This window comes from Notamacropus eugenii, chromosome 1 (genome assembly GCF_028372415.1).
Source record: "Notamacropus eugenii isolate mMacEug1 chromosome 1, mMacEug1.pri_v2, whole genome shotgun sequence".
Lineage (NCBI taxonomy): Eukaryota > Metazoa > Chordata > Mammalia > Diprotodontia > Macropodidae > Notamacropus > Notamacropus eugenii.
In genome coordinates this window covers 56,084,743-56,103,948 of record NC_092872.1, presented here as the reverse complement: position 1 = coordinate 56,103,948, position 19,206 = coordinate 56,084,743, and the positions used below count along the sequence as shown (strand labels likewise).

At 41.8% G+C, this 19,206-nt stretch overlaps 1 protein-coding gene across 1 annotated transcript; it reads right to left on the bottom strand.

Moving 5' to 3' along the window:
- Nucleotides 1-8,146: 8,146 nt before the first annotated feature.
- Nucleotides 8,147-17,627, bottom strand: LOC140522742 (prostatic spermine-binding protein-like). Its single transcript, XM_072638039.1, has 3 exons — nucleotides 17,573-17,627; nucleotides 12,225-12,342; nucleotides 8,147-8,911 (listed from the first exon to the last, which is right to left on the bottom strand). The coding sequence occupies exons 1-3, from the start codon at nucleotides 17,625-17,627 to the stop codon at nucleotides 8,560-8,562; spliced, it is 525 nt and encodes a 174-aa protein (XP_072494140.1). The 3' UTR covers nucleotides 8,147-8,559.
- Nucleotides 17,628-19,206: the final 1,579 nt, after the last annotated feature.

Genomic DNA, 19,206 nt, shown 5'->3' with positions numbered 1-19,206 from the left:
TCATCTATCACAGAAAAGAGGATAAAAATGTACCATGAATGACCTTGGTCAGCAGTATAGCTTTACAGGAGACCCAGTATATACTTCTTCGAATTATTTCCTGCTTAGACTGGTGGTCCATCCCTTAATCTCTGCTACTGAGACTGCTCGCATCTATTGGAGCTCTGTCTGGATTTCTGAGCTCCAATAAATAAAGTCAATAGTCTGTCTGCACTAAGTTTGGCATTAATGTGGTGAGTTCCCTGCAGCAGGGGGCTACAAGGTTGTCTAAGAGAGCAGGTCAAAGCTCTCCTGCGGATCACATTAGAACTGGACTGGGAGTATCCCTTGCAATTCTAGACAGTGTGAGATAAGAAGATGCAGTTTTAAACTCAGTGGGCAACTTGGTGGAGTAGTGGATAGAGTGTTGGGCCTGGCATCAGGATGAGTCTTCTTCCTGAGTCCACATCCAGCCTCAGATACTTAGTAGCTGTGTGACCCTGGGCAAGTCACTGAACCCTGTTTGTCTCAGTTTCCTCATTTGTCAAATGAGCTGGAGAAGGAAATGTCAAACCACTCCAGTGTCTTTGCCAAAAACCCCAAATGAGGTCACAAAGAGTTGAACATAACTGGACAAAAAGTTTTATGATCTCTCTGTCTCCCTTTTCCCCCACATACAAATATGTGTATATACAATTTTTATATGACATACAATCAATTAATTAATTACCTACACATGCCTTATATATATATATATGTATGTATATATACCTACAATTTATATCCACACATATCTCCTTATAACAGGAACCTTTACTCTAAATTTTAGACATGAATTTACATGGTATATCTAGTTTGCATGCTGTTCTAAGCTAGATCTCTAAGGGTTAGAACTTGTTTTTTGTTTCTTTGTAAATCTGGCAATTAGCACAATGCTTACCACATGGTAAGGGAGGACAATAACACTACTACTTCTACTACTTTTACTACTACTAGTAACATCTCACCTCATTTGATCCTGACAACAATCCTGCACAGTAGATGCAGTGTTTATCCCCATTTTATATATAATGAAACTGAGGCTGAGAGAAGTGAAGTGACTTGGCCAGGGTGATACAGCTGGTAAGCATCTGAAGCAGGATTTAAATTGAGCTTTTTCCAGCACTCTACCCACTGGACCAGCAAGCTGACTTGACTAGAATTGATTTAATTTTTTAATGAGCGGCTATCCTGAATCTAGGTTTCTTCATGAGGCTACTGGCTGACTCTTCTTCCCGTTTATGTCTATAGGATTCCCTGCTTTGCCTGTAACTGCATACCTCCCCTGTTGACACTATCTGCACAGCTTAACTGAAACCTGAGTACCATTTTATCTCTATTAGGCTAACATAGAAGATGAGGAAATGTGTCCTGGAGAAAGTGACATTTGAATTCAACATTAAAGAATGGGTAGAATTTCATCAGGTGGGAAAAGGGTGATGGAGGATCAGAGTGAGAGAGTGCAAGGCTTAATATGGTTGTTGGCACAGTGGATAGAATGGTGGACCTGGAGTTGGGAAGACTTGAGTCCAAATCCAGCCTCAGATCCCTCCACCTGGGTGATCTGGGCAAGTCACTTAACTACTCCTGCTTCAGTTTTCCTCAACTGTAAAATGGGGAGTAAGAGTTGTATCTATCTCCCAGGGTTGTTGTGAGGATCCAATGAAATATTTGTAAAGTTCTTGGTGTAGTGCCTGGCATATAGTAGGTGCTTAATAAATGCTTATTCCATTCGATCAAATTTGGGTTTGGTTATGGATTCTTGTCTTTTGTCTGAAGATCAGCCTAACTAGGTTTGGAGAAAGTCATCTGTACATTGGCTTTGAGGTGATCAATTTTTGGACCCGCCAAAGACTTGTGACAGGTAGTGTTTGTGTGGGAGCTGGTAGGTGCACATATGTAGAAAGTACTGTTTCCTGAGCTATATTCACCATATCTGGCTCCTTCCTCTGATTCTTGTAAGCTACCAGAGGCAGCAAATTGTCAATTAATTGATTAACTGTTTGGCTATGTGTCTGTGGACCTATAATGAGCATTATTCCAAGGTCCTATCACATGTAGGCAAGGCTGGTTTTTCCTTTCAGGGTCTTGAAATAGTTCTTAATTCCCTCAGGACACTTGTAGCTGGTGTACTGATAGAGCTTCCTGGCAGTGTAAGTATAAAATGTCAGGGCATGAGGAATGTACATTTATCTCAGGTATTTGACCATCATGGCAGCTAGATGGTACAGTGGATAGAGAGGACTAGGTCTTGTATCAGAAATACCTGAGTTCAAACCTGGTGTCAAATTTAGTTAGGCTGATCCTCAGAGAAGAGACAGAGTCCATCATCACACCCAAATTTAATAGCAAGGAAGGACAGAATTAGCAGACTCTCATTACCTGTTTGACCTTGGACAAGTCACTTGGCCTCTGCCTCCCGGTTTGTGGTGAATAAAGTGGTTAGCACAGTGCCTAAGCAATATTGATGTAACATTCTCTCTCTCTCTCTCTCTCTCTCTCTCTCTCTCTCTCTCTCTCTCTCTCTCTCTGTATATACATATACATATATATATATATATAATAGGCACTCTGTAAATGTTGGCTATTATTATTTTTATCATCATTATTATGCTCATACCACAGGTAGCATAGAAATAAAAAGGTTACATCTATGTCAATTAGTACTGGACTTGTCTGAACATCCTTTCCCTGCTCTAAATATTTTCCCTCTTGGTAAGACTAAATAAGTCTCTTTTCCTTCAGTCTTCTATGAGTATCTCCATAGTATTTCATTCTGTTCTCAAAACTGAGCTGATACAATGGTCCAGATTGGATGATTATAGTGTGCAGCAAATGGCACCACTTTCTGACCATTTCAGATGACAGATAGCAAGTGCATTGGATGGGAACTTTCTCCATCAGCGGCAGTCTCCCTCACTGTTCACCAGATGGTGCTCCAACTTCACAGGAATCATCCATTTCCCCTCCCATTGTCCCCTTCATCCAAGTGAGTGGTTGTAGAGTCACCATTTTTAAAAGTATAAATATGGAGTTAATATGCTAAAATATGACCACAGCAGGAACCACACCCCCCCTTGCATCTACTTCTATGCCCCATTTCCCATTCATATGTTTGACAATTTACTTTTTGAAAATTAATCTTATTTTTGAAATAAGAAATAACAAAATTGTAAAGAACTTTCAAATGAAAAAGCTTCAGGGTAGTTACAGTAGGGTCAACTCCCCTTACCACTCTGACCCTCCAAATGTCTCCTTTGAAGCAGTTTAAGGAAGGACTACTAGTGTGGAAAGGGTTTAACAAGTTTTCTTCAAATATTCTGAGGAAATAAGAGGTAAGAAGTGCTGGAGTTGGTACCAAGTAATATCACTGTAGTCATGTTTTGTGCTACTCTAATCTTGCCCACCTTGAGTTCTCCAGTTGGTTCCACTTCCCATGTACCTATTCCTGTCTTCTTTAGGTCTGCAGAGTTGTAGGGGTGTGTTTGTATGTGGTTTGTAGTGTTCTACTCTGCTTTGGCCACTTGGAAAGAAACCCCTAAGTGGAATGTGATGGATAGCTCTCCCCTCCTCCTTTCTCCATCACAAAACTACACAAGTTAAGGATGGAAGGATAGAAGAAGCAGAAACCTGATCTCTCTGATGCATGTATTCTGCACACAGTTTCTATGCTTGTTTCCTACCTTCCCCATATCTTCATTGATCCATAAGCCCCAATCACTTCTGGGGGCATTAAAAAAGCCTGTTACAGGTCACCTGCTCAGTTTTAGTGAGTTGTGATCTTTATAAGTGGAAGGAGTGCTCTGAGAAAATCAGAGATTTAAAAAAAATTGTAGGATTAAAGTAAATTAAGTTTTGCTATTGTTAACACAGATACCTTTGAATTGGGGCAGCTAGGTGTTGCAGTGGATAGAGCACCAATGCAGGAGTCAGGAGGACCTGAGTTCAAATCTCACCTCAGACAGTTGATACTCCCTAGCTATGTGACTTTGGGCAAGTCACTTAGCCCCAATTGCCTCATCCTGGGTCGTCTCCAGTCATCCTGATGAATATCTGGTCATTGGATTCAGATGGCTCTGGAGGAGAAGTGAGGCTGGTGACCTGCACAGCCCTCCCTTACTCAAAACAAAGTCAAGTGTAAGTCATGTCATTATTTCTCTGAAGGCATGGCCTTCTTCAGCAATGAAGGATGAACACACACCTTTGAATTAATGAACTTGTGTTGAACTTCCCAAATTTCTCTGAATCCATCCCTTCTGTCATTTCTTATACAATAATGTTACCTGACATCCCTATACCAGAACATGTTCCATCATTCCCCAATTAGTGGACACTCCCTTTTCGCAGGCTCCCCTTTTCCAGTTCCATGTGTCTTCTATTCATTTTCATTAAGAACTCTTTGAATCTGACTTCTGCCTCCTTTGAAGTGACTTTTAAAGGGACATGTCCAATTTCATCCACTCTACTCTTTTCTAATTCAAGGGACCCATTTGTGTGCCTCATACAGGAATCATGTAGAATGACAATTTTCATTTTTTAGCAATTAAACCCCTCATTATGGGCCCTTTATTGTGATTATGTCCTCGGCTTTGAAAGACCATGTGCTTAACTCTGTAAAGGAGATGAAGGATATCATCATTATTTTGAATTGTGTTTAATTTTTCCCCAATTACATGTAAAAGAAAATTTTGAGTTCCAAATTCTCTCCCTCCCTCCCACTTCTTCTCCCTCCCTACTGCTTTTTTCCCTTTCCTGAGATGGAAGTCTATCTTATGTAGGTTATACATGTGCATTATGTAGAAGATATTTCCATATTAGTCATTTTGTGGAAGAAACCCCCCAAACACCAAGTGAAACATAGTATGCTTCAGTCTGTATTCAGACTCCATCTGTTCTTTCTATGGGAGCAGACAGTATTTTTCATTATGAGTCTTTTGGGATTGTCTTGGATCATTGTATTAGTGAATGTAGCCAAGTCATTCACAGTTTTTCATTGCTACTCCTGTGTAGAATGCTTCTCCTCACTTCACTGCATCAGTTCATGGAAGTCCTTGCTTTTCTGAAATTATTTTGCTCATTTCTTATAGCATAATAATATTCCATGATAGTCTTACAGCACAAGCCCTTGTAGTATGTGTTCAGTCATTCTTCATCGGATGGGTATCCCCTGAGTTTGGTATTTGTTGCTACCACAAAGAGAGTTGCTATAAATATTTTTGCACAAATAGGTCCTTTTCCAATTTTTATGGATCTCTTTGGAACACAGACCCAGTAGATCATAGGGTATGCAATGTTTTATAGCCTTTTGAACATAGTTCCAAATTATTCTTGAGAATTGGTGTATCACTTCACAAAATCCCCAACAGTGCCATAGTGTCCCATTTTCCCCTCACTCCCTCCAACATTTATAATATTCCTTTTCTGTCATATTTTCCAATGTGATAAGTATGTGATCATACCTCAGGGTTGTTTTAATTTGCATTTCTCTAATCCATAGTGATTTAGAGTAGTTTTTCCTATATCTATGGACAACCTTGATTTCTTCATCTGAAAGCTGCCTGTTCATATTCTTTGACCTTATATCAATTGAAGAATGACTTGCATTCTTATAAATTTGACTCAGTTCTTTATATCTTTGAGAAAGGAAGCCTTTATCAGAGATTCTTGTAAAATTCCCCCCTCCCCAGTTTTCTGCTTTCCTTCTAATTTTGCTTGTATTGGTTTTGTTCTTGCAGTCTAACTTTAATTTAATGTAATTAAAATTATTCATTTTATGTCTTGTAATGCTCTTCATTTCTTGTTTGGTCCTAATTTTTTTTATACTTTTAAAATCATTGGCCAGTTTTTCTTCTATTTCCTTCTTCAACTCTTGCAGGAGAACTATTTGTGCTTGTGAGCAGTTCATAGTCCCTTCTGAAGTTTCAAATGGAAGTACAGTCTCACTGCTCACCTCTTTGGTATTTGTGTTTTGGTCTTTGTCCCCATAGAAAGATTCTATGGTTTTTTTGCCCTTGTTTTGCTTTTTCTTGTTCATGATGGTGCTTGTGTGTTGTGGCTTCTGGTTCTTTCAGTTAAAAGATGCAGAACTTGGTGTTGAGCTGACTTGTGTGAAAAAGCTAAGAGCAGGTTTTTGTTTCATGTTTCCCAGATTAGCCCTGGGATTAGCTTGTTAAGTGTGGGGGAGGGGTGGTCTGGTCAGGGGAGATCTCCTCAGCTGGACTGAGGCAAAGGCAAGCTCCTGGGATAGTGATCACAGTTGCCATATTGTCTTCCCCTTTCCCCTGGAGTAGTGAGGCATACCTAGATCCTAGTGTGAATTTCCACCCCTCCTGGGGCTCGTCTTCTGGCGCTGAGGCTTTCCTGGATCCTAGTGTGAGTTTTCTTCACCTTGGGTCCCCTTTCCTTCCAGTTTGCCTCTGCCACAGTTGGAGGAATCCCCCTTATCTATTTTCCTGTCCTCAGGTGTTATGAGACTATTTTCCCCTTCTGCTGTTCTTGCTGATCCAGGATTTTTCTGGGGAAATATTTTATGATTCTTTCAAGGTCATCAAGTGGGGAGGAGAGAGCATTTACTGATCATTCTTCCATCCTGGCTCCCAGAAGTTCAACAGAAGATCAAGTAGGTGACTTACAGACATTTAATCCTCAGGCTGAAAGTCTCAGGAGCTGCTGTGCTGATATCTGGTGCTCAGTGACTGTTACTCACTCTGCTGGTCTCTAACCCTGGGCTGGGACTCCTCTGGTTCTGCCCACTGCTGTCTCAGATTTCCCGGGTCCCTCCTGCTCTTCTGTGCTGGATGAGCTGTGCTGTGTGCTGTGGGCTCACCCCCACAGAACAGATCCTTCCTGTGGACCTTCCAGTCTGTCCTGGGTTTTGAATCTGCCACTGTCTGTCTCCTATTGAATTATGCACCTCCAAAATTTGGTCAGATTCTCTTTTTAGAGGTATCTGAAGGAGTTTGTCTAAAGGCTTAGGTGAGTCCTTGCTCTTACTCTGCCATCTTGGCTCTACCCCCCCACCCCCAATTTTTTTTATCCATAGATCTGACAGGTAAAGTACCTGGGGCTAGCAGAGGTTGCGGTAGATGCCAGCCAGAGAGTGCTAAAAGTGGGAAGGGGAACAGGTTTTTCACACCTTGTCAGAATAACATGGGATGATCAAATTTTTTCACCCCCAGAACAGGTTAATTTTTTAATCATATGACAGGCTGATGCTCATTTTAAATAGAAGAAAACAGGAAAATGAGACAGGTGTGGGCACACAAAACTCTCAGAACACTACAACAAGCATCTCCACACACCCTCTACCCACACCAACTCTCACAGGATCTTGCCCATAGCAGGATGCAGCTGGTGGCACAGTGGACACAGTGCTGGTGTTGGAGATGGGAAGATGTAAGTTCAAATTGAACCCCAGACATGGAGTAGTGGTGTGACCTTGGGCAAGTCATTTAACTTCTGTTTGATGATAAAAGTAGCACCTATTTCCCAGGCTTGTTGTGAAGGTCAAATGAGATAGTATTTGTGAAGTGCTTAGCCCCAGTGGCTTGCTCATAGTCGTCACTATATAAATATTATTATTATAGAAGGGGGCTCATAATGTATTTAAAGGAAAAGGTCACAAATTGTCATCATTGCTCCAGTTTGCTTTGAATTTCACAGTTTACACAGCATTCTTCTTCCAACCCTCTGAGGTAGCTCAGTGCAAAATTATTGCCCCCACTTAACAGATGAGGAAACTGAGTCAGGGGTGGGGTAGGGTAGTTAGAGGCAGTCCACCATGGCCCCATAGCTCTACTAAATGTCAGAATCAGGACTTGAACCCACGTTTCCTTACTCTATCCTCAGTGCTCTAATACCTCAAAGTTCAGGCAACGGACTTGTGGAAAGTACCAAATGTTCCTTGGATTTGAGCACAGACCCTCTATGGCCTTTGGTCCTACAGGGATCAATCAAAGATGACTATTTCCTGACCTTACTCAGTCCCCCTTTCCACAGCAGACAACCACTATTTTCTCTCTTTTGAGGGTTTCCTATATCAGAGTGAGAACCTCTGTTGTTCCCACATCTTGCCCTCATAACTGTCAAATTCATTTCCCAAAAAAAACCATACTTTACAGCCCAAGACTCAGCTTTTGCAGAAGCTTTATTGGCTGATTAGACTTCTAAATCTCCTGAGGGTACTCTCCCCATCACAATCTTAACTCTTTTCCTCCTTCCCTTGTAGACCAGCAGCTTCTGGGGGTGGCTACCTTTATCCCTCCCAGATCCCAGGGTCCTTAGGCCAGCCATTGGGTCCAGGTCTCTGGAAGAGTAACCCAGGTCATAGTATATATGGACTAAAAAAAAAACTCAGGGTAAATACAGGTTTAGATCTTTTCCTAGAAGAGTCAGAGGGCTTAGTATAGTGGACAGTAGTTGTAGTATGCTAAGCGGTGGCATTGTTAAGTTGAGGTGTCCTCAGTAGGGACCCAGCTGAGTGTCTTGGGAAGGCCTTAGGTGTTTTCAATAGGCCCAGCTGAGGTGTCTTCAGCAGGGGGCTCATGAAGTTTGGACAGTTGCTTCAGCTGTTTGAGGTATATCAGTTGTGTTTACAGGAATGTATGACCACTTACATTTCAGTTTTTTGATACATATGTATCCATATAAACCCTCGATGCCACTGAGCTCCATATTAAATTGAGGGATGGAGTCATCAAAATAGGTGCCGACAGGCTTCCCGAATTCAAAAATTCTGCCAGCGGTGGTTTCCACCTCCACTTCATGGATGCAGAGCGAACCATGGCCTGACACTCTTATTATGCTTTCTCCCTCATAGAGAATGATTCTTGACTCCCTGCCTCCTGGAACTCCATATTTGGAACTCCATTCATCACCTATTTTTACCTGTATGCTGGAAGAAAAGGAAAATTTTAGAATTTCTTTGGATCTCAAACTTATCTTCCCCAAACTTTTTCTGTAGGTAGGGACACATTTCCCCAAACTGAATAGTAAATTATCGGAGAGAAATTGGGGGTTGAGAGAGAAGTGGGAGGTTGTTTGTAGTTTCTGTCCTGGATAATCTCCAGGAAAGGCAATTCTGGAGCCTCCATTGCAAACTGCATATTTGTAAGACTCTGTAGTGGACAGAATTCTGAACTTGGAAGAAAGAGACCAAGGTTCAAATCCTAGTTCTGACCTTTATTATCTGGATGATGTTCGGCAAGTGACTTACTCCTTTAGGTCTTAGTTTCCTTATCTGTAAAATTAGGAATGGTAATATTTGCATTGCCTGCCTCACAGAATTATTGTGAGGAAAACACTTTACAAACGTAAAAATGCTAAATAAATGTGAATTCTAATTTCCCTGTCTCCAGTTCAACATTAAGGCAAGTTTCTTAAATGAACCTGTTTCCCATCTACAAAGTGTGGTGGTTGAATATTATTATCTTTAAGGTCTATTACAGTTCTCACTAATCTTCTCTCTCATATGTTTTAGGGGCCCTTCCTGCCCTTATATTCTGTTTTATGTTCTAAGGGCTCTGCCAGATCTGACATTATATACTCTGAGGGCTCTTCAGGTTCTGGCGTTTGGTGGTTCTATAATTCTATTAGTAACAGACATTCACAGAGTGACTTCTATGTGATGACCCATGGTAAAGGGTGGATTCTAAGTCCCTATGGTTCTGTCACGGAATTCAGAGCTAGAAGGGATCTTAGAGGTCATAGTGTTCAAGCTATTTTGCATTAACATATGAGGAAACTGAAGCCAGGGATGTGAAATGATTTCCCTTTAAGTTATAGAGAATGCCTAGTTTGCCCCTTAAGGTACTGAAAATCACTCATAACTTTCTCTCTCTCTCTCTTTCTCCCTCTCTCTCTCTATCTCCCTCTGTCTCCCTCTCTCTCTCTTTAAAAATATTTTACTGATGCTTTTTTCCCCCTTATGTCTTTCACTACCCACTAACACTTCATTCTCTTCCCTCCTCCCCAATTTAATAAATATATGTAATCGAGCAAAATCATTCTACACACTGATCAGGAGTGAGAATATATGCCTGACCTTATACCACTAGTTTGTTACCTCATGTGTTTTCATCCAGTTCTTTTGAAGTCATGATTGGTGCCTGCTTTGCTCAGAGTTCCCAGGTCTTTCAAAGTTGTCTCTCACTTTATTATTATGGTCATAATGTGGATTATTATTCATTTCACTCTGCAACAATCTCTCCACGTTTCTCTAAATCTTCCATATTCCATATTCCTGAGAGCACCCTCAGGAATAGTCCATGTTCTTTTCTTCACCAGTAATCCCCAATTGTTTTTTCAACTTGTTGCTATGAGAAGTGGGACCTCTCTGTTCCCTGTCCCCTAAAATTGCCAAGGTCGTTGTGTGTGGGAAATCTCTGCAGTGTGTTCAGGAGGTATCCTCGATGACTAACATGATTATTAAGTGTTAGTAATGGATGGGACAGCTAGGTGACACAGTGGATAGAGCACCAGTCCTAGAGTCAGGAGGATCTGAGTTCAAATTTGCCCTCAGACATTTACTGTGTGACTCTAAGCAAGTCACTTAACCACTCTTGCCAATCCCCACCCCCACAAAAACAAGCAAACAAAAGGAAACACAAGGGTTAGTAATGGATCATAGAGGCCTTAGTGGAGGAGACAGAAGAACTCTGAACTTTGGGTTGAGCAAGTGCTTCTGGGAATACATCTTATCAGCAGTTTCAAAAACAGAGCTTCTCACTCTATATTTAACATCCCAGGGCAGTAGAAAGAGCACGAACTTGGAATGGAAAGACCCAGGCTCTGATGCTTATTAGTTATGTGTGTCTAAGTAAGCAGGGACTTTGTGAATACCTTCTTTGAATTTCACTTCTCTCATCTGTGAAATGTGGATGATAATGCCTGCACTATTCACCTCACAGGTTACTATAGAAATGATTTTCTGGAGGGACATCCCATTATTCCTTCTTGCCACATCATCTGTCTCTTGCTAAATCCTACCCGTTCTGAGGCAATGAGACCAGATGGTATAGAGGAAAGAGAAACTGATCTAGAGTCAAAGCACTTGGGTTTGAATCTTGGGCCTTCACATTACTAACTGTACTTGAACTATTGTCTTAAATTTCTTGTGCTTCTTTCTGGGCTTCTGGAAACTTCTCAGTTTCCTCATTTGTAAAATGAGTTGGACCAGATGGTCTCTGAGGTCCTTGCCAGCTCTAGATCCTATGATCTGCAAAATGAAGGGGCTAGACTCAATGATTTCAAAGCTCCTGTCAGTGATGACATTTTTTGATCATTCATTCTTTCATTCTTTTACTCTCTCATGGCTTGGGACTAAAGAGGGCAGGAAATGGAAAAACAGGGAAACTGAGACTCATCCTTACAAAAAGGGTAAAGAGTAGTGGTTATCTTTGTATGAGTGATGAGTCTGCCTAACTACCTGGCCAAAGTCAGTTGAAGGAGCTCTGGTTTCAGACATTAAGTTGAGTTTCTCTAAAGTTGGGGTTACTGTAGGTCCTGGGATGGGAGTAGACAACCTGGAAAGTGGAGAAGGTGATGGGCCTTCAATTCTGTCCTTCCCCATGCATGTGCTCTCCTACCCAGGCAACCCCAATGTTAAAATCTCTCTCATATGTTGCCTATGTATGACCCCTAGTTTAGTTCTGCAGTTTATGTCCTATGTAAGTAGATATATGTTGATTATAAGTCCTCAGACAACAGAGATTTGTTCATATGTAAAACAGCATACAATCTTGTGCAAGTAGTAACTTGAAATCATCGAATCTCAGATCTGGAAGAGACCTTAGAACCTAGAATACTGGAGATGAGAGGGACCTTAGAACATAAAATATTGGACTAGTCTTCTATGATATCAGTGTTAGAAGGAATCTTTGAAATCATCTAATGCAATCCCATCATTAGAAAGATGAGGAAACCAAAGCTTAGAGAGATCTTGACTTCTCCAAGGTTACACAGGAAATGAGTGGGACTTTCAGAACTCCTAGGCCAGATCTCTGGTCTCCTGACTGTCTGTTCAGTGCTCATTGCCCTTACAAAGTCTGTTTACAGAGATCACTGTTGTTGTGGGAAGGCTGAGGTGGATGATGGAGAAAGAGTGGAGGCTGGAGCAGAGGGACTTTGCAGTGAAAAACCAGACTCATGGTTTCAGGGAAAGCTGGATCAGATGGAAGAGACCTGGGGATTCCATTGGTTCCACTTACCTTTTTAAGTAGCCCAGTGATCCAAAGAACAATTTTATGGCCCGCACAATGCCTCCACGCTTCTGCTGACTAGTGGAGAAAAGGGTACCGGTGTCAGAGAGCTTCCTTGAAAGTACACCTAGATGGGGCAGAAAGAGAAATATTGCTATGAGGTGTGACATGTGGAGGAGGATTAGGAGTTTGGAGATGTAGGAGATCTTCAAATGGTTACTGTTATAACTCATTGGACTGGGCCTGGGGAGAATCCTTAAGCTTCTCTGAGAGCCATTTTCCTGACTTGAAAAACAGGGCTAACCCTTTAGGCTTGCTGTGAGGATTAAATCCATTTCAGTTCAATTTCTGAAGTACCTACTATATACAGGACACTTTTCTAGACACTGAGGATGTAGGCAAGAAAACAGTCCCTGTCCTCAAGGAACTTAAATTGTACTGGATGTGGGAGTGAGGCCAGGACAATGTGATATATAGCATGTCCACCAAGAAGTCAATAGGAGGTAACTTAAAGTGGGAGAGAGCCCTAAGAAATGAGGGAATCAAGGAAAATGTCATGAAGGAGGTGTCAACTGAATAGAACTTCAAAGGAAGATGAAGAATCTGAGGGGCAGTGATGAGGAAGGACCACATTCCAGGCATGAGGAATGACTTGTATGGAATGCACAAAGATAATGAAGTAATAGAGAGGTTGCATCCTGTGTGGGCTCTCTCCTAAAGACTCAGACTGTAAAGTCTCAATACTTTGGTAAATGTTTAAAGATGTAGTAGGAATGGTGGTTACAAGGTATTTCCTCTCTATGAGGATGGTCTGAGGGATCTCTATAGGGAATGCAAGTGACTCAGACATGTCACAGCTCTGGAACTGCAGGCAGTTTCTGTGAAGTCAGTTATCTGATGTAACTCCAAAGGAGTCGAGATGTTCATATTCCACATCTATCATATCACAGGATCTTTGATTTAGAGCTAGAAGGGATTCTAGATAATAATAATGATAATAACCACAATAATATTAATAGTTGGGGTCACACAAGCAACAGGATAGAGAACTAGACATTTTTGGTTCACTTTGGGAACTTTCAAATCTCTCCAAAAGCAGAAGTCATGTAAATGAACATAAAGCACCTTCAGCTTTCTCCCTGGTCAAGCACACCCAGAATTGAAAAGATGGTAACCCCTCTCCCCACACTTAGGAATTGATGCTTACTAAGCCTGAGTTCACTCAGTATGTGTTTTTCCATCCCCCATGCTACCAGCAGTGAGACTGCACCAGTAGTCCCAAGGAGGGTGTTGCAACAAAACCCAATTCCACACTCCATATCCCCTCCCTCTTCCTGGTGCTGGGGAGATCCCACCTACAGGATGGAGTTCTCTTGGGCTGCAATGGGTAGCCAGTGTAGTGGCATCTCCCAGGAGCAAAACCTTGTGCAAGTCCAGGGGAGTGGGGCAGGGAGGGCACAACCTTGTAGGACCAGAACTGCAAAGCTCTGAGCTGCTGTTTCCATGGTTGTCAGTGCCTGAGTTGATAGTACCATAACACCAAGAAAGCCGTTCTCCTAACTGCAGGGGCCAGCTGAGAAAACTGAAGGAGAGAGCGAGTAAAATAGGATATAATGTGTGGCAGGCTGTAGACCATCCAGTAAGACAGAAGAAAAGAACATAACATCAGCTGAGGCAAGTTCTGACCACCCAAATGTCATGTGGAACAGAAATCTAGCTTGGCGAACTATGACTTCTCCAGTGTGCAAAGAGATCCCCAGGGAAACCATCATCAAAGAGGACAGAGTTAGAAAGTGAATATGAGAAAATTAGAAAAAAAATTGAAATTGTCAAAGACCTTAGGAAGAAGAAAAGTCCAAGACCTTGAACATAAACACTGAAATCAATAAGGAAAACATTAACAAGATTAAATATGGTCTCCAGGTCTAGTAATTGAGTTTAGGCATCTATGCAAAGGAAAGGAAAATAATCCAACCCTTGATGATATAGAGTACCCTGATAAACGTAGGAGAATGGGGAATCCCCAACATGTTGTTCCACAGTGGTGAAAAAGGGAAATAAGAAATCTGAGGGGCAAAATTTTTGGCTTGTATAACATCCTCCAGCAACCAAACCTTCCTGTTGCTTCAGCACAACTCCAGGAAGCGCAATTCCAGACAGTAGTCATTTTCTGTTAGTCAAATTTTCCCATGCTTCACAGCAGCCCAGATAAGCAGGCATCCTCCAGGGCCCAGATCCTCTTCCCCCCATAAACTACAGTATTGTTGACCCCAGCTTAGCACCAGGTAAGCTGCCAGACACATACAGCTTCCAACTGTCAGCCCCTGAGACCCCAGCACACAAACCCAGTGACCAAGTCCCTGTCCCCCAGAACAAGAAGTTTGCATCAGTGCCCCCTGCGCTCCAGCAAGAGAACTCAACTTTAAAAGACCAAAAATAGGCAAACATCATGAGCAAAAAGCAGAAACAGATGATGAACACAAATTCTTTCTCTGGGGACAGGGAAGATCAAAACACAAATTCAAAAGAGGAAAACATTGTCAATATATCCACATCTGAAACCTTGAAGATGAATATGAACTGTTCTTAAATCCAAAAAGCCTTCTTGAAGAGCTCAAGAAGGATTTTAAAAGTCAAATAAGAGGTAGAGGAAAAACTGGGAAAAGAAATGAGAGGTATGCAAGATAGAATCAATAACTTGGAAAAGGATGGACAAAAAATTGACTGTGAATAATTACTTAAAAATACAGTTGGCCAAATGGAAAAAAAAGTAGAAGATAGAAGTAGAAGATAACAGCTCATTAAAAAGTAAAACTGGTCAAATGGAAAAGGAGGCACAAAAACTCACTGAAGAGAGGAACTCCTTAAAAAATAAAATGGGTCAACTGGAAAAAAAGATACAAAAGCTGATTGAGGAAAACAATTTGTTAAAAATTAGAACTGGGCACATGGAAGCCAATGACTCTATGAGACATCCATAATCAGTCAAACAAAATCAAAGGAATGAAAAAATAGAGCAATAGTTCTCAAAATATAGGCCAAGGACTGTATGTATGTGTGTGTGTGTGTGTGTGTGTGTGTGTGTGTGTGTGTTTGTATTTGTGTGTGGGTAGGATGGGTGGGTGGGGCTGAAGAGTTATAGAAAGGAGCCAGAGTTTCACCGCTCTTTATTTTATCTTTACGTGCATATCAGGTACAGTTACTATCATGAGGGATCTCGGATATTTTTTGATATACCAAAAAGTGTCCTGATACGCAAAGACATTCAAGAAACCTCCTGATATCAATTACATTCCATCCCATTCAACATACTGAAGAAGATGCAGTGATGAGATAGTATATGTTTCTTACCTTTAAGGAACTCACAGTCTAGTGGGAGGGGGAGAGACAAGCTCAGCAATAACTAAAATACAAGTTGGAAAGTGATTCAAGTGCCCAAGATAAGCTCAACATAGAGGCCTGAGAGATTCAAGGAAGAAGTCAATACCAGTGCAATATAAAATTTTTGAGCCCAGTGACTATTTCATTTTTGTGCTTGGTAAAGAGCCTTGGAAAGTAGGCAGAGAGAGGGCACATAGAAGGCACTTATTAGAGGTTTGCTAAATTGAGTTGAATTCTTGCTGGGGCTATCAGGGAATGCATCTGAGCAGGATCTTGAGGAAGAGGTTTTCAGCAGATGGAGAGATGAGCATGGGACAAGTCAGTCCCAGGTGTGGAGAGCAGCCTGAGTGAATGCACGGAGTCAAGTAGACAGGACAAGACCAGGTAATGGCTAGTCACTCAGGGTGACTGAGTCAGATTGTGTGAAGGGGAGAATTTTAAGACTGGAAAAATGGACTGAAACCAGACTGTGAAAGGTCTTGAACCCCTAAATAAGGAATTTATATTTTTTTCTGGTAAACAATGAGGAACCTTTGAACATTTTTGATGAAGGCAGGGACATGGCTCAAGCTGTGTATTAGGAAGATTATTCTGGTAGTGCATCCAGGATGGATTGGAAATGATGAGAGGATAGAATTGGAGAGATCAGTCAAGGGGCTATTACCAGATGAGAAATGATAAAAGTAGTGGTAGGGGTGCAAAGGAATGGGTGGATACAGGAGACATTTCAGGAGTATCACAGCTTGGCCCAACAGTTGATCTGATGTTGGGAATGAAGGAGGGGGAGAAGACAAAGATGAGCAAGCTTTCTAAGTGTGTTCCCACTCCCAGGCAGGCCTTCAAAGGATAGGCTTGTGATTTTGCATGCATGCAGGGAGATAAGACTCCTGATTGGTGGAGAGATTTCTGAGAGAGAAGCAGAGAATGAAGAGACTATGGAGAGAGGAGGCAAGATGGAAACTCTGAATAGTGAACAGGTGGCCCCAAGAGCCATAGGCACGTGAGGAGGAGCTGGCACCCCAGTATGTCATTTGATTCCCAGTGTCTGCCCAGAGTGGACTTTGTGGATGAAATTTTTCTCTTTCTGCTTGAGCTGAGATTTCATCTCTTTCCTGGGTCTCAGAGCCCTTTTATGCTTGTTTTATTTTATTACCTACACTAATTTGAATGGCTCCCCAGATTTCCATCTTACTTGTTTGCTTTAATAAATGACTGCTTGCTATCCGTGATTGTGTAATAAATGTTTGGTGAAAGGGGGAGTGAAGGTTGTTGAGATTAAGCTGTTATCTTCTAGCCTTAAATGAAACTACTTTCCACTACCCTCACCTTCCCTGACTGGGGAAAGTGGTTTTTTTCCTGGAACTAGAAAAATAATTCTTCCCCTAGACTACAAACACCTGATGTGTGGTACATAGAATTCTAGTGCAGTGCCCTTCTAGAAAATAGGGAAACAAAGAAATGGTTGATTGCCCAGTCTTGGCTGCTCTACTGCTTTCCACAAGGGTAAAACTCTATGTTTCCCTGGGGAATGGCTTGGTAGGGCATTGCAGATCTATCAAGAAATCCTTGTTTAGTCAGGCCAAGACCTTTTTCACATGATCCACCTTGTTGCACTACCAGTTTGGGTGACTAGCAGCTTAGAGCTTGGAATCCCTTTTCCTGAAGCCCAGGGAAAATTCTCTGCAACCTTTCCCTTTCCACCCCAGGCCCTTACCCCCACTAAATCCCATAAAAATCCTCAGACCCCTTGTATTCAAAGGAAGTTTGTAAGAGCTGTGAAACAGGTAGAGCCAAAAGGAACCAGAGGCCTGGGGAAAGAGAGCAGTTCTTTGAAGCCTTCAGCAGGAGCTGTCCAACCTGGGGGTCTGTGGCCCAAGTTTTCCTCAGTTCCTAAGTTGCATTGTGGATGGGAAGGATGGGAAGGTGGGCAGAATAAGATGCCTTGACCTCTCTAAGAGGGAGGGATCAAGACTTACCATGGAAAGTGCAGATGATTCCTCCCAAGAGGACAAGGACCAGGAAGGATCGCATGGTCTGGAAAGAAGATACAGTGGCATCAAAAAACCATAGGGCAATATGATTTATTTACTTACATTCTAAATTTTCTTTTTTTTTTCTAATTATGAACTTAACAACCATCAACAAATAAAAACATTTTCCTACACAAAGAGCAAAAATGTATGATGAATCTTGAATCCAAATGTACCTTTTTCACAGTTATTCTTAGAGGGATTATTAAATTTAATAAGGTAGTAACAAAATAGTCCTCTTTCTTATCATTCTTCTTTTTTATATATTTAAAATATTTTATTGATGCTCTTTTTTTGTCTTTCTGCCACTAACTGCTAACTCCTCTGCTGCTGTGACCCACTCCATACCATTGAATCCCAACCCATCTCTTGTAATAAGTAGAGTCAAACAAAACAAATCAACGTCTGAAACCTCATTTTGCACCAGTATTCCACCATCTCTCTGCCAAGAGGTGGGAGGCATGTCATAGAATTTAGAGCTGAAAGAAACCTTAGAAACCTAGAATTAAGCCAAAAGTGGGGAGTAACTTGTCTAATGCCATAAAGCTGCAGAAAGCTAGGATTACAACCCTAGTCCTCCAGAGATAAGGCCCTGTGGACCTAGCCTGAGAGATAGTTAGAAAAGGAGGAGAAATGGTTGCATAGAGCAAAGATTACATAGTGATCACAGGCCCACAGATTTAGAGTTGGGACCTTGGAGCCTATAAAGTCTAACCTGTCCATTTTACAGATGAGGAAACTAAGGCTGAGAGGTTACATGTCTTGTCCAGAGTCATAGCTAGCAAGTGATTAAGGCATGATTTGAACTTGGGTATTTTTTCATTCTAAACCCAGAGTTGTACCCATTGCTCCACTTAGTATCTTGAGGAACTCATTCCTTCTATTTTGTCCCATGCTTCTGAACCCCTGTAGATTATAGCTACTCATCTCTCTCTCTCCCTTCTGATCTTTCCCATTTCCCATTCCCTTGTCTTACCCCTCAGATCCTGGGCCCATCTGCTTCCCCATCTCTTCCTTACCTGTTCTGGGCTGAGTGCTTTGCTGGTCTCCACTCACCCAGGAGATTTATACTTACCCATTGTTTATTTAGATGAGTGTGAGTTCTTTCTGGTGACAGTTGGCTTGGCCCAGCCCAGCCCTGCCTCTTAGAGAGCCCTCCAAGTTTTCTTTTAGACTTCTCAGGGCTCTTCATGATAGTTGCCACTCAAATGGTGACGATAGGGCTTACCTGAAGTTAGCTAAGAAATGTTCTTGGATGTGTAGTGCTACGTATGTACAGACCCTTGCTGTATAGAAGAGAGGGTATAGGGGCAACAAAGAATTGAGACCACCTTTTCTTCCCCTGCCAAGAGAAATTTCTATCCTGGACCCTGACTGATGGTTTCTGGGCATTTTGGAGGTGGTCCCTAGGCCCTGAGGTATAGGTAGGGGATGCATCCTCTTAGAGTTGAAAGAACCCTGGATTTGGACTCAGGACCAATGTGTTTGACCTTGTTTGACCAAATCATTTCCTGTTTGGGGGGGCCTTAGTTTCTCATTTGTATAATGAGTGGGTTGGAGTAGATGATATCTAAGACCTT